This window comes from Neopsephotus bourkii, unplaced genomic scaffold (assembly GCF_033783945.1).
Source record: "Neopsephotus bourkii isolate Nb327-2 ecotype Australia unplaced genomic scaffold, CSIRO-AGI_Nbou_v1 NB_318, whole genome shotgun sequence".
Lineage (NCBI taxonomy): Eukaryota > Metazoa > Chordata > Aves > Psittaciformes > Psittacidae > Neopsephotus > Neopsephotus bourkii.
This window is the reverse complement of record NW_026900826.1, coordinates 989,736-1,006,173: the sequence shown is the minus strand read 5'-3', so window position 1 is coordinate 1,006,173 and position 16,438 is coordinate 989,736. Positions and strand designations below refer to the sequence as shown.

At 42.6% G+C, this 16,438-nt stretch overlaps 1 protein-coding gene across 1 annotated transcript in view; it reads right to left on the bottom strand.

Moving 5' to 3' along the window:
- HOMER2 (homer scaffold protein 2) overlaps positions 1 to 16,438 on the bottom strand; it is a 58,680-nt gene that overhangs the window by 21,603 nt on the left and 20,639 nt on the right. Inside the window, exon 2 of the mRNA XM_061347303.1 lies at positions 13,675 to 13,831. Within this exon, the coding sequence (XP_061203287.1) occupies positions 13,675 to 13,831 (157 nt within the window). The remainder of the gene's footprint in view (positions 1 to 13,674; positions 13,832 to 16,438) is intronic.

Genomic DNA, 16,438 nt, shown 5'->3' with positions numbered 1-16,438 from the left:
ACAAGGTAGTGCTACATCAACCAGAAATTACTCCAGACGTTTAGAAACACAATGGGTATATTCATCAGATAAAAGTGCACGCAAATAAGCTGGCGTAGAGCAGAACATTCATAGGCTGTAACACACCCGTCCCGCTGCCTTCCCATGGAGAGAAACTGCCAACTAGATCAAGCAGGGAGAGGTCACAAGAAAACCTGAGTGCATAGAAGGAAAAAAATGTATTGGCTGCCCATGCTGCTCCTAATACATGAGCAGTGCCCATATATACAGCTTCCATTCCTTTTGGGGGTGCTTCAAGTATTCCAAGGTTTTCCTTCTCACACTCCCGATATCAAACAGTGCACTAAAGGGGAAAAGCCAATTGAGCTCCTAAAAGATGTTTTCCAAAGTCACGGTTTCATTAACGTAAGGTGAATGCGTGTGTTGGCTGCAGGAGCACAGAGGGAGTGAAGCTGGAGCAGCACATGGGGTTTTGCCAGCTTGGCTCACAGCACACGCCCTGGTCACATTGGCCCTGACTTGCCAGGTTCACAACAGGGGAAAGCGGAGGTGAGAGCAAGCTCAGGTACAAGGGAGGAGAGCAGCGACCACAGTGGGCTTTGGGCAGCGTCACTGGCATTGCCCTAGGGAGAAGAGCCAGTGCCCTGGCAGGAATCGGCCAGGACACTTCCTCTGATGAGACACCAAAGAGGACCATGAGCTGATTCAGCCAGCTCTGTCACCAGCTTCTCTACCTGGGGAAAGACCAAAATAAGAGCCATGAAATAGCTCATGAATTATTAGCCACATATATTGGAACTGCATATATTGAAACTGCATTAAATTAAATCAGAAAAGGGACTTTTACTTTGGGACAAGAGTGCCACATTAGGAATTATTGTGGGATTTTCCCTTTAAATTCACATCACCTGTTATTCTGAAGTAACCTCACCTCAACTAACCTCAGGAAAGCCCCAAGGCCCGAGGCCATGGGATGTGCTCATTAAGAAGTCACTACCTCCCCATCTCATTTTCACACCTCTGAATATGTGCTTTCCAGTTTGCAGCCCTAGTAAAAACTAATTTCCCCAACCCACCAGGCTGCTAATCTTCCGTAAAGATGTATCCCAGTCTAAAAACAGAATTTAAGAGGGAAAGAAGCTGCTAATCCCCTGGCCACAGCTATCACAGGCTCAGCAGGTTCTTCCAGCTCATCAAGTCGACATGAATCAGAAGGGTTTGTGACACTGGATGTGAAGATGAGGAGACAGGGGTGGATTTGCAGAGAAATTCTCTCTATATCCCAAATGTTCAGCAAGTCCCTTGTGGAATTAACCCACTTACATTCCTGTAATTTGCACTATCCTTTGCACCTTCTATCATCCTTCCTACCTGTGCTGAGAGCTTCTAGACTTAGATGAAACATCTTTTCACCAATTTGCCACTGATCGTAAACTGATCATTTCAGTTGTAGTCCTACAAAGCCAGCACACACACCACACACATACACTGTTAATCAACACAGTGCTTTTAAAGCGGGAAAAAAGAGAGTCCCTTGCTGAAGCCACCTAACAGAGTAAAGCAGGAACAGCACAAAGACATGCTCACAGCAGTGTAAGAACGTGGGGATGAAAGAAAGAACAGCCTTTGGGCAAAACATTGAACCTGTAATGCAGAAGGATTAATTATAGTTGTTTTACAAATCAGGGCCAGCAGATGTGATCAGTTCTTTCTCCTTACGCTTCCTGGAAAGTCTTTGTAGAAGGTTCTTACAAAATAATAAAAGAAGCCTAGGAAAACTGAAAGTAGCAACAAGTCTTTTTCCAGCTTTGCTTTAGCTGCTGCACCTCACATGTATACGGTGCTTTACGTGGGACAGGCTGAGGGCATGACACTAATTTAGATTGGGAGCACCGTAAACATATGTCAAGAAGAGCATGGGATTTCTCTGTTTTGCTATTCCTCCTGCTCCACTCCACCATTTGTGTGTGATGGGGGAACAAAGCACAGGGTAGGCAATAGCTGTCAGGACATCTACTACCAGCCTCTTGCTCTGGTTACCCATCAGTTTATCCCTACAGTGCTAGTAAGGCTGGCCAGCCAGTGACTTTCAAGAGTTCCTGTTCTACACAGTTTACCAGGACAGTAGCTCTTTCACCCATTAAAAGACTCCAGAAGCATCCATAGCTACATCATGTATTTCTGCAGGAGGCGGGAGTGGAAGGGGAACTGCAGTGATTCATCTGCACTCCGCAAAGAGGAAGATGCCAGGATGCCTTGCAAGCCGCAGAGGACTTGCTGCAGTCCAAAGCATTTACTTCCCAACCTGATCTCCCTTTACCAAAAGAAGACTCACCTTTTACAGATAAAGTCTCTTGTGTGCTGTTGCTGCTTGCTTTATGGGATGAAGAGCCATTTCTATAGTTGCACACAGATTGTATATCTTGCATTACCTTGTGCCCCCAGAACAATTCAATGAATGATGAGGCTAATTTTTAACCCCAGAAGCCAACAAATCAAACAAACGTCATATAGTTCTTGTCTTTTCTCATGAAGAGAGATGTAAAAATAGCCTCCCCCCACCCCCCAGTAAAGACACTAATAACTGTTTTTCCTCTGGTACAATAATTCTGTTGTAAAGCCCTTGCTGAGAACCTGTCTAAATGCAACAAAAGTGGGTTCCTGATTATGTGGATTCTATTAAATAAATCTCCTGCTACACCTACTCCATTGCACTCCTTTTCTTCCCAAGGTAATTAACATCTCTGCAGAGCCGGCTTCCCACCTCCCCCACCCAGTCTAAATCTCCAAAACCTCCTATTTTTGCTTTGACATCTGACTAGATTTTTTTTCCTCTTCGGCACAGCACACACATCCACCACCCACACGACTGAAAGCACCAGCAGCTGTTTCAAGAAGAAAATCTACAGCAAGGATTCTCGAACCCTTTATGCTGGAACAAATTGTTACCCAGGAATTTCATGCAACGTTTTGCAAAATACATAAACCAAGATGCTTGTGTGTTATTTTCACATGAAAAACAAGATTTATAACTTAGCAGAGAGGGGGAGAAGAATACAGTGGAGACTATTGTTTCCTAGGGACTAAAACTGGGACTAGGGACAAGGCTGCATTACCTGCAATTACATACAATCTAAAAACCCCATCGTTATATCACAGTTCATGCTTTGGAAGATTAAAGCATATAGTCTTTGTGTCGAGTATAACCACATCCCTGTATGAACCATTTAAGCACTGATCATTTTCTGCATCCATCAAGCTGTATGACAACAGCTTCACTTAAGCCTTGTGATGTCAGGATCTACTTGGTGTCTTCTAAAGCACCTCAAAGTGGTCACTGTTCAATGGCAATCAAGGGCAACCAGGTCTAGCAGCAACACTTTGGAGCAATACACTAACATAACTGAATATACAAGGTATCTATGAGATAATACAAAATACCAGCCCTTCTGCATCCTCTAAAATGCCTCATCCCTTGTTTTGCTGTTAGATATAAAGCTAGGTGGCGGTTAACTGGGGATCATGTAATCACCTTGTTCCTTTCTCAAGGAAAATCAGCTTTGGACTTCAGCTAATATTTAATGGTTGAGTCATTTATACTGTTCTTCATTTCCCATCTTACTCCACAATCAAGAAAGAAGTGATATTTGGTGGTTTGTGTATTTTTTTTTAAACTAGGAAAATATTGCCTTGAATTATGTTTGATGCTCAAATGTTAAGAATACACAATGCAGTGTAGTTTATTTATAAACTCCATCTGGCATGGCTTGATTAGCATGTCTGATACATTAACTCTCTGAATAGGGATTTCCAAGTATTAGATACCTCTGGCACTACAGCAGGGGGAGAGAAAGGAACAAATAACTTATACAGCTATTTCAGTGGACAAGCAATCCTTAGAGTTCCATAAAGCACAGCTTATAGGAATTATTCTTTATTACTTTCAGTTGCAGAAATTAAAAAAAAGAGGGAGTAGAAAACCCAGAATAGGAAACCAACAGCTAACCAGTGCTGCATTTATTGTAATTCCTACCAAAAGTCCCTAACACCCTAGGGAGGCTGTGGGAAGCTCACGGGGATGGAGCCTGTGCTCAGTTCACCTCGGGGCGCAAGGTTCCTCAGCACATTTAGGATTTCTTTTGGAAGAAAAAGTCAGCACAATGCAAAACCCACAAGCAACCTGAGCACTGCTGAGCTCTCTGGAGCCTGGTGGGCAGGTATGGAAGCTTTTGCTACTTATAAATGTCTATTTTAGTCTCATCCCACAAGTTTTCCTTTTATCAGCTAATGAAACCAAAAGGATGAGGGAAAGCATCTGTAAACTCTAGCATGTTGTGCCTGTGTTAATGACATTACTAAAAACTTTGAGTTTTTCCTAGATTTTCACATAACTGCAGGCATGGATTATTTTCACCAAAAATTTGTTCAAGGTTCTTCAAAAGCTTTGCTAAATTCAAGGACCATGACCTAAACCAGGCATCCTTTGCTTGATATCAGGTTTCTCTAGAGTAACATCAGATGGCTTAATTAACCTCCCTGGCATGTTCAGATGACACATTCGTACTCAGGTCTGGAGACAGAAACAACTGTGTGAGGCAGTTACAAGCTGAAATACTTTCTTTTTCAGAGCTTTAGCTTTTCCTTTTTCCTTTTAAGAGTGACAATTCGTGTTTCTGGGACAGTTTCTGCAATCTCCTGGATTCAGTATGTGTGGTCTTTCCAGAGGCAGCGACACACACATGCGCTGTACACACAAGCGGAAAAATGAGCCAGATAGGATCAAAGAGTGGCAGATGTGCTTCTGTTCTGTCAAGGATACAGCTGTTGCCAGCATTTTGTTATCTTTTCTCCTAAGCTTACTAACCAGCTTCTGACGGATTTACTTCCAGAAATAATCCAGACAATGAACAGAGGATTTTTCACATTTCCAAGTTAATAACTTGGAAAGGGATTAATACAGAAACATTTCAGTGATACAAGTTCTACAGCTCTAGCCTTTTTTTCCTTTTATTTTAAACCAAAGCACCTCCTCAGCAGATGACCATCATTTCTGATTGATGCAATCTCAAGGGACTCACCAAATTTCCTGACATCTATTTTGCTCCATTTCTCAGCTTCTGACAAGCTCTCCTTCACCTGAAGCCCCAGGTCAGTGTTTTTAATTTTCCTTGCATTCCCAGCTCATCACCACCAGTACCAGCAGTTCTGAAATTACCATCGCAGTTAAGCCCTAACAGTATGATTTTATATCATCTGAACACTCCAAGACCTGTCCACAAGCACACCCAATGTTCCCAGCTATACCTATCCAAACCAGCGTTGGCAACTGCTGAAAATTCTCCTGCAGACAACTGTAGGCAATGTACTATCCTCCCAGCTATTAAATCCTGCACCTCCCCTCAGCCTGTATTTCTGAATACTTGATATCACCTTAAACAAATAAAGGATGATGCAAGAGGGTAGTCTCATCCTTGGCTGACAGCTCTGCTTTTCCTCTATGCTGTATATTTCTTCATCACCAAATTCCAAAGAAAGTGTTCTCACGTTATTGTAATGTCTAGAGAGAAACAAAAACTCAAGTAACTTTAGTCAAGCTGAGTACACCACAAGCACAGACAACACAAATATTTAAAGATCGTGGGGGAGTTACTTTCCTTAATTCCATTCACTCTTATTTCAAAGATGTCTTTGAGAAGAATGTGAAGTCCCAGGCTATGTAACAGAACGATCCAGTGCACACCTCACCGTGCTCACCCCACAGAGATACTGATTCTTGTTTTAAAACATGCATTTCATTTTCTGTTTGCATCTGTCCTGCTTAAACTTCCATTAACCCCAGCATCCACATTTCTCACTGATACTCCACAGGCTGAATGTTTTCAGTCTCCACAGGCTCCTTTGGAGCATAACACCTTGGGCACACCCCACACCTTTGAGGTGCCAACTCACCACCCCATGCAGACACCCTCCTGCCACTGCACCCGCACCCTGGTTGCAGGGCTGCTGCTGACCCACGCCTGCATCCCAGCCACACTGGAGAAGCTACCTTTGCCTAGGAGGCACCAGCATCACCCACTGATGGCCAGTCTCCCTTATATTGAGAGTTCCCCCTGAATCGACCAAAGTCACGCTAAAAAGTCTGGAAATTGCATCACCCCAACTTGCAACGTCTTTAAATGACATCAGGAAATAGTTATTAAAAACATTAGTTATTTTCTGCAAATTATTTCACTGAATGAAAGACTGTTTCCAGTTTAGGTTAGGCTGGTGTGCTATGACTCAGGGCAGGACAGATGTGCTGCTCTAAATCTGCTCATCATACAAAATGAAGAACTCTACGAAAGGAGCAGCTGCCTCTCAGAGAGGAGCTCGATCCAGCTCCATTATTTACAGCAACAAGCAGCCCAAAAGAGACTGCAAAAAGCAGCTAGAGACTCTTCAGGCATCTTTTACAAAGTACTTTGTTTAGCACAACTGATACTAGAACATGCCTCCAGCAGACAAGCATCATTCTTCAGCATGGGCTGGGAAATCCAAACTGGGAAAAGTCCACACTGTGGCTGCCTTTCAAAGCAAATTCACCCGATGAGAGTGCTTAAATAGCATCAAATTATTTTAAAGGCTCTAGTATGGATTCACAGTATACACACACTGATGTTACTATAGCTACTCTGCCTCAACAGTAAAGTACATATCTGTTATGTGATGTTTATATAAAGATCATAAACCCACAACTACAGTTTTTACTTAATAGCCATCTCACTAGCATAAAAGCAATGAGATGTTTACTGTAAGATACACACAAACTATACAAACTGAAAGGCAGGCTTATACATTAAAATTATATTCTATACCATGTTATTTTAGAGATGTTCTTCCTTTTACGTGGGGGGCTAATTAGTTCCATTCATTGGAATTACTCTTTCGTGGCTCCAGTACCATCTCCAGTGCTAATAATCGTGTTGAAATTAGCTCAGATAGGTCATGAAATACTATTTGTATGTTAATACTATGACAAGCAGAAGATGAAGGCCACCAAATATGCTCATATTTCCATATTACAGTGATCTGCCAGACCAGTACTGGAAATCTTTTCTTCTGGCATATGAAGGTTTCTTTTGTGGACAGCTATGGACAGGGATGCAGGAATACTGGATCAGTCAATCAGGCCTCCAGAAGTCAAAACCTGGTTACCTTCCCACCAGCCTAATGTGGCATCACCCTTAGGCTGGGACATGTCTTTAGGGCTCTTCAAACAGTAACAATTATCACACACCGCCTGTGCTCTTGCTCACTCCACATCCCTGTCTTATGGTTGGCACTCTTCCTGGGACAACCAGGAAAGATTTCCCATGCAGCCTGGAAGAAACGGTGTGAAGGGCAAAAAAGAACATGGCACAAAGAAGTTTTTTGGGAAAAGATATCTACATCTCAGTCACCCAGCAGTGAAGAAAGCCTTGAGAAGCTGGAATAAAAAATATCTTCTGATAATTTAATCAGATTTTACGAGCAGGGCCTCTCTGGAAATCACAGTCCTGACGGCGCTGCAGTCAGCAAAATCACCTTCAGGGCGAGGAGTGGGGCCTCTGGGCATTTCAGAAGACACAAGGCTCAGACCCCAGCAGCACCACGCTCCTCTGGGATGCACACAGCACCCCTGAGAAGTGATAGCCATAAATAAAACTAGGGCAGGTAAAACTGGAAATAAAAGAATCTCCGTCCCTTTGACAAGACACACATATGTGCTCACCCACACCTTTCTATATCATAGCACTGAATTCACGATTTTTCTATCACATTGAAAGAAAAGGCAACACACCACTTTGTAAGGCGACTTCTCCTGTACTTTTACATCCCTTTATCTTTGGCTACCCAAGGCTGTAAAGCATCCTCTGATCATTTCACTACAAATTTATTAAACCTGAAAAGTTCAGTAGCTAAAAACTTCAGTATTTAAAAAATATAGAACACAGTACATCACTCCACCTAATGCAGAGGTCAGGCAAACACACACTGATACTGTGAATGCCAAGAGGAAAGGTGATGTGATCATTTCTGCTACACATTATCGCAAATGAGATCCATGAGGTCTTAGAGGCACAGTTAAGTGCTGCCACACCAACGCAGGCCCCTGCTGAGGTATGCATTGACAGAAGACTTTTTTAATTCAGGGCCAAAAATTCTGTAATATCTAAATTACTTGATACGTTCTCCTGAGAAAGGGTTGCTGTTGGTTTAATGGCCGAATTTACGTCAAAGAACATAAAGAATTATCCAGATGAAGGAATTTCATCGGTGCCACTGTACCCTGCAATTTTTTGCTGTGAAAGGAAAGCTTCTTAAGTCTAAGAGTCACCTTTTGGCAAAATACTCTAGGATATTTTTAACCACGATGTCTTAAAATAATTCCATCTCCACGGGCAAAGAAAATGATTTGTTTTGAGTCTGAACACAGCTCTGGAAGAACTCTAAATTTCCTCTCCATGTGCTGAGGACTCCTGCCTCCAGTCATGAGAACAAAGAAAGCGTGGTCACAAAGAGGTGGGCAGCTATTAAATTAGGTAGCAATTAGGACTGGTACAAGAACTCAGAAAGCCAGAAATACATCAAACACTAGCAGGTTTACACACCACCCTTTCTTACCTCCCTAAATATCTGCTACCACATGCTGCTGGGGCTCTGTCCCTGCCAGCTTCATTCTGCCCTGGAAATCACACTGTACTCTTGCTGTAACAGTCAGTGACAGATTCCATTATAAGAGCATATATGCCACTTAATCAAACAGCTTCATCGCACTTTATAATGCACTGTATTCACTTTGGGGAACACTATGTGAATACTGATTGGCAAAATTTGGACCATATTCTTATTCTTACTAATTGCAATTTATTTCAGAAATAGACCCAGTGATTTTGCTTTCCCAGCACAGCAATTTTCTGGTTCTCTCTTCAACACTTTCACAGTTATGCCCAACTTCGCTGCTGATCTTCAGTATTCAAGGTAATTGCTGGGTAATAAACTTTTAAATGATCTATCTGCTGGGACTGCGTGTCAGCTGACAGGTATTTTTTAACTCTGAAACACAAAGTCTTTGTTTCTGTACCAGGTACTTACCAAAATCACTCTTGCAATCTATTCATCCTTTAAACCCTGATTCTATTTTTTTCTAGTCATCTGTGTAAGCATCTCACAGAGACATCTTAGCACTGGCATCTGACTCTTGCTGTGTCACTTTGCTGATCCCGTCTCTAAATGTCTCACTATATACTTTATTGCTAGCTATTAATTTTTAAGATAGCTTTATGTTCCTTATTAACACCTTATTTCTCAAAAGATAAAAATGATGCTGTTGCAAACACAGGTTCTGTAGAAATATAACATCTGAACATATGAAAACAAGGACAGAAGCTTGCTTCTGAAGGGTTATATTTCCTTCTCAAATTTTATACACAAACAAGTTTCTCCTTCTTTCCCCATTGTCTATGTTGTTTGGATAACACATATTTCCAATTTATGAAAAATAAACAAATCCCACCAACTAGAGCACTACCATTACTCCAGAGGGTGATGGAGGATATTGGTCTGAGTAATTTTCATGCTTTCAAACTTTCTTTTCACTTCTGAAAGGCAGAATAATGTAGGTCACTTTTAATGAGGAGCCTTGTGTGTGGCTTTCCCCACACACTACACAGCAACCAGGCACTTACAAGTTCATGTTCTCCCTGCACCATCGTTGTATTTTATCATTTTTCAACAGGGTTGACTTTTGCCCACAACGCTGGGGACTTTCGTACGGTGAAGTCTCTTGGCTGCCTCATTAACTCTGAATCAGTGTGTGCCCTTGCATTTCACTGTATAATTTCCTTCAGCATTCATTATGCTGCAGTTTAAACAGCCTCTGGCTAGAAACTTCTTGAAACATCATGATGAAATTACTTTCTTGACAATATACAAGTCAATTACAATGTAATTAAAAGATACACTAATCCATTCCGTTCTTTGGTAATGGTATGTTGGTTAAGATCATCCAGTGCATACTTGGATGGTATCTATGAAACTTTTGCTATAAACTGTAAGTTACTGTCTACAGCCCCTGTTTTCTCTGAAAGATGCGAGAATACCTGTTCTCTTCTAGCAATCATGAGGAATTAAAGCGGTACAAGCTGTTTTCAATATAGGGTCTCCACTCCTCAGTGCTGACTCCCCAGGCATCTCAATGGGGGCTTTTTTTGTCATCGGGCTCAGAGGATTTAGAAGAAACCTGGCATCTGGAAGGCTTACGCTCTTGCTTGCTGCCCTCTATCACATCGGACTCCTGGTTTTCAGCACGAGCCTCTTGCATATTCCTCTGCAAGTGAATAGTTACATTCCCTTGTCTTCACTCTGCTGCCCACTTTTACCCTATTCCCTTTCTGTCCCATTTTCCTCTTTGTTGCAATGTCTGTCTACATGACCTCCACATATACCAGCCAGGCCTTTCTGTCCTTCCCCATCACTTGGCAAATACACGAAGACCTGAAGGCAGCAAAACCAAGCAACAACCCTGCCCCTTTGCCAGCCATCCTCACAAAATGAGTTCCCCACATTCACACCTTTAAATACATGGGCTCAGCAGTTCCCTTATTCCCTCACTTCAGCCCACTCCTAAATCCTCCAACTCTCCTCTGCCCTGCAGCACTCCTCACCCTCCTGTGCCCTGGGGCTCTGGGGAAGAGGGACAAGAACCTGCCAGGATGAAGAGAACAAGGCTACACCTGCTGGAAGAGAGGATGGGGCTGAAAGACAGGGGACTGTGGAGGGTGCAGACCTTCAGGGACAGCAGCAGCAGCCTGAGGAAGCCACTCCTGTGAGAATCACAGCCCATCAGGTTGGTGGTGCCTCAGAAGGAAATTAAATACTCATCAGGTTGACATTACACAGCCAGCCCAGGCTCTGCACAGCAGCAGCACTAACAGGTATCAGCGGCCCAATGCTTCTCTTCGTACTTGCAATTCAACACGCTGCCCACAGAGATACGTTGACTGCTAGAAGTAAATAAAGCTCATGGCAACTGGGTAACAGTGTTTAAGTGAAGCGCCCTGTATTCTTGATCACTTTACAATATTTTTATTGTTATGACATAGTATCAACTTCTGTTGTAAAAAAAAATATCCAAAATGAATCCAACATCTTCATACAAGCTGGATTTCAGTGAGATGCCTCTGCAAGCCAATGTGCATCATATGCGTTTGTCTAAAATAAAGTATTAGAACAGCCTCTCTGCAGTTCGGACAAGGATGGAGAGTTGTAAAAGACACACATCCTTTGTCATCACCTTCCTTCTAGGGCCGGCTCCCTTAATGTACTTGAGCTTCAGCTTTTTTATCTTTAAAACAGAGATAACTTCTGCCTGCAGGGATGATGTGATGCTAATCCATCTGGTATTTGCCAACACATGCAAAACTTTATTCTAATAAGTGAGATATACAGAAAACAGGACACCACCAACTGATACTGTCTGTATTCTTCCTCACGGTCCTACCCAGTTTCATTTTTGGCTTGAAAAATAGGTCAAAACACTAAACAGCAGTTGTTTGAGGGAGAAAGGCAACTTTCAACTTATTTTGGTATAAATGCCCTTCTTTTTCCAAATCAGCATTCTTAAAATGGACAGGCAGGGTAACGGGGGACTCTCCAGAGGTGAGAGTGAAGGCTGCGTCTCTTCTCAACCTGTTCCTTAATCAGCAAAGGTTCAATACAAGAGGAATAATTCATGTGGCCAGCAACTGATTCTTGCTTGGGAAGCCCTGAGGGAGAATTTTAATCATGGAAAGCTCATCTTCATCTAAGACATGCTAAAATGGGCGGGTGGTTCCCTCTAAGTGTCTTTTGGGCAGTTTACAAAGCAAAGCTTGGATGCCCATCTTGTTCTCAGCACACCATTTGCAGTTCTGGCAGAGCCTCTGGCTGAGGGCACACGCTACCCCTGCAGCTTCCCCCTGCCACACACAGTAATTACTTTCTCTTCATTAATTGGTCTTCATGCATGCATGCATGCACATCCATAAATCAAGCAACCCGCTGCTGCGAGTACAGCACTTCTAGCTTGGAAGTCATGCGGGCTGGGGTTTGTAAAGCCAACAGCCCAATACCACCAGCACCAGCTTCACCCAAGCAGGAGCAGGAGCATCCATGGGGTGTAAGCAAATTTCAGGGGGGGGATCAGCTCTGCCCAAGAAGTTGCAGGGATTGTGTGTGCTGACGGCAAACAAAGGCAGCCGGGGCGGTTAGCTGGTGCTTCTGGAAACGAACACACCAGCACAAACAACATGCTGATGGAGACGTATTAAGTTTGTACCCACGTCAATGAAATATTACCATCAATTTCAGCAGGCAGTATGGCTGATTTATAAGCCAATATATAACAAAACATAGCACAGGAGATGTTTGGAACAACAAGTATTCGACATGCACATGACAAATAGAAAATCTTTAGTATGGGATGACTTCTGCAATCTCTCTCCCAGGACAGTGATATTTTAACATCTTCATCCAAACAGAACACAGATAAACAGGCTGTAAACTTGTCTCATTACACTGCGGTTTGTGCTTTGGGAGAAATGACAGATGATTTTTGTACATGAGCAAAATCTTTTAACTTATACCTTTGACTGCGGTCTGCTAGGGGAAAGCAATCACCTCACTAGTTACTTCAGAGGGACTAACCAGAGGGCTAAAATGTGGTATGCAGTAAAAACTGCTGTCTGAGCAACTGATTTGATCCGACTGATCAGGATTCTTACAGGAAACACTTCAGTGAACTATCTGGTAATGAAAAACGGAGAAAGAAAAAACAGTGGTGGTGGGGAAATCTTCCTGCCTAATGTGTCACCTAGGCATGATAAACTCCAGTGCAAAAGCTGAAGAAAATTCAGTGCTACCCTGTAAACAGTTCAACCAGGCAAAAGTGAGTATGCATCTTTTTCAGTGATGTCCAGTGATAGGACAAGGGGCAAAGGGTGTAAACTGGAGCATAGGAGGTTCCGTGTGAACATCAGGAAAAACTTCTTTACTGTGAGAGTGACAGAGCACTGGAACAGGTTGCCCAGGGGGGTTGTGGAGTCTCCCACATTGGAGATAATCAAGGCCCGCCTGGACAAGTTCCTGTGTGATGTACTCTAGGTTACCCTGCTCTTGCAGGCGGGTTGGACTAGATGATCCTTTGAGGTCCCTTCCAACCCTTGGGATTGTGTGATTCTGTGATCTGGCATTTACATTAAAAGCTCTAGTCTGCACATATCAGTCTCCTCATTCCATTTAAAAAGAACATTTTTTTCACCAAAAATGGCCTCAGCCTTATCTATCCAATACAGTGATGGTTTTATACACTGTGCTACAGACTCAGTTTGGACACTTAAAGCTCTTGGCTCATTAAGATCCTGAAGTCAAACTAGTCAGAGATAAAACAAATGAAGTTTGGCAAAATCATTTGTAAGGTGCCCTGTGTTTTTCCTGTATTCACTGCAAATGCCCATTGTGGATTATTGTCCTGAAACCAGGACAGTTATATTTAAAAAGTCAGTATTTATGAACTTAAGAGCTTAATGTAGCCCACCCATGTCCATCTTCAGCCAGGGCTGACAGTCACAATCCTCTCTGCACAGTAAACACACGGGGGTACCATCAGCCTCCTACCTTGGCTCCATCCACACTGATAATCCGATAGCTGTTTCTCGTGCTGTCATAGAAGTAGGAAACAGTTACAGCCTGCTTGCTTGCAGGAACCCAGTTCTTCTTCGTGCTGGGGTCAATTTGGAAGACATGGGCTCTGGTGGTGAAGATGGGCTGTTCTCTGGAATAGGGAGGGACAGGAGAAATGGATGCATGAGTCTGCAGAAGATGAAATGTTTCAGAAGCCCAGCCTTGACCAGGCACGCTGAAAGCACAAGACAAAGAGAACCTGCAATCCCCCAAGTTGAAATGGCAGAGCAGTGACAGTGCTGAGCCATGATCCAGCCATGGGCTGCTCTCCTTGGCATCACTACGTGACACTCAGAGCCCTAAAGTTACTGCTGTAGCCCAGGAGGCAGTTGACTTTTCTCCCCATGTTATGCTAACTTGGTACCCACCTTTTCCTCCAAATATTTATTTCCAGGAAAGGACACTCGCATGCATTCTTTCTTTCCCCATTCACATATTGTGCCAAAAGCAATAACAAGTCCCCCTTGGATGGATTTCCTCCTGCCATGCATTCCTGTGAACCACTACCTACAGCCAGGGCTCCTCTGTGGATGCACCAAGGACTCCAGCAACCTACAGGCACAGTATAATTGCTGAAATATTAATCTCTATCCTTAGTATCCCACTGTTCCGTGGATGCACATGAAAATTTCATCAGAGGCAAAAGCAGTCAATCATCCTGGTGAGTGAGGGAGGAAAGAAATACAAGCAAAACCCTGTGTTGATACATACTGCCTTTCAGTTCAACTCAGTGGATGATACACTGCCCCAGATGCCCCGTTCCTGAACACCAATCCTCCTTGAATGCTTCTTCTCATCAAGAAAATTGTGCTCACAGTGGAGAGGTTTTGTTTTACCTTCAATGTGTGACAATGCAAATCACACATCACGGCAGAGAAGATGCAGGACCAAAAGAACAAAATATGATACACATAAAGTCTTCTGGGTTGAAGATCAGAATTAAGACTTACTTAAAGGCCATAAAACTAAATTCACTTCCAACTGTACCTTTAATCCAAATTTAGAAGTAGAAATGAACTGCAAAGCAAGCTCTACTGTGCTTTTATATACATTTTTATGCTTTCAGTTCTTAAAAGCTACAGTATATAATGGCCTACATTAACGGTACCGCTCAATATATTCTTACCACATGTGAAATACTGTATCATGAATAGTTACTCCTGACAGAATTATAACAGGATTCAAACCCTACTGTACTACAATAGAGTTACCGCCCAAAAAATGTTTACCACATGGAAACTGAAAAGGCTGCCAGGCTGAATTTTGCACAAAGCAAATGAGAAGAGGTAGGTGAAAGGCCAGAGAGACCTCATGCTCTCATATGCTATTCTTTCCTATTCATATGAATAATTACCTTCTATTATTCTCAGTCCCATAGTTTTGGAACTATGTGTTTATTAAGATTTCTTCAGCTCCCTGTATATCCACCTGTGCTTCTGCAGAACAGAACAACTTCAGGTACTGCACATGCAACGGGATCAAACATCGGTGGGAGTAAATTTATGAATATCAAACAGATGAAGTGATTTAAGAGTACAATTAGCTCCGGAAAGACGGAGTGAACTGGCAAAGCCCAGCAAGTCCTCAGGAGGGAGAAAATGAAGCAAGGGTTTCCTCCTTGTAAGACATATGCAAGGTTTTACATTCTTCCAGGGGTTGCCATGCAAGCTTCTGGATGGACAGCAGTGCCGAACCCTGAACAATACTGCAATGACATAAACTGAAACTACAAGGAGACTGTCACATTACAGCTGCAAAACAGCAGCAGTTGCTTCTGCTCTTCCTTATCAGTAATTCACTGAACCCGACTCTCGTTTCACATGCTAAAATCGATGCTGTCCTCAGCTGGGAGGAAAGAAGGAGCAGGTCTCTGTAACGTTTAAGAAATGTTTCCATCACCCATTACACAGGATTAGCAGCGTAACACCCACAAAGGTCACAGAGTTTGTTTGCAATAAGGAATGAAGGGAAGGGCTTTTTCCCCCAGGCCACTTACTCTTCCACTCTAAAAATATGCACTTCCCTGAGTGAAGAAAAATCTTGACTTATTTTGCCTTTTACTTAACTCTGCATTTTTAGTAGATTCTATACTAATAGTTTCTGCTAATGGCAATACAACCTATATATCGCAGTCTAAACTTTCAGAAGTTTCCTCCATGCAAATCTATTCCACAAACAACTTTAACTCTGTTAACTCACCTTAACAACACCAGAAAACACTGCTGAAACTATAGCTGGCCTCTCTGCAGCAGGAGCTGTAACCATACAAAGTAAATCTGGACATAAGAATAGAATGAAGTGAAAAACTATCTCCAGTTTTTAAGGAGTTTTGTAGCAGTGACTGTTGCCAACAGGAGCCGTATACATGCATCCTAGAGGATAAATTAATGGATAATGAAGCTCAGGGCTTGAGATAGCCATCTATCTATTCATGTGGGGCTTTTATTAAAAAGTAAAGGCAAAACCTAACTATGTTTCTAATTCTCATGATTATTAAGCCAAAAAAATGAGTGCATTTTGTCTTCCTGGGTGCAAACAGCAGCCCTATCACTCACAGTGATAGTGCGCTAGTTGATGAATTATTAAGAAAAAGGAAATGTGATGTGTAAACTTAGGCATTTTAACTCATTCAAGATAAATGAGCTGTTGACCTTCCATCAAGACTAAATTTGAAGGGCCAGTTGGTTGATCTCCACGT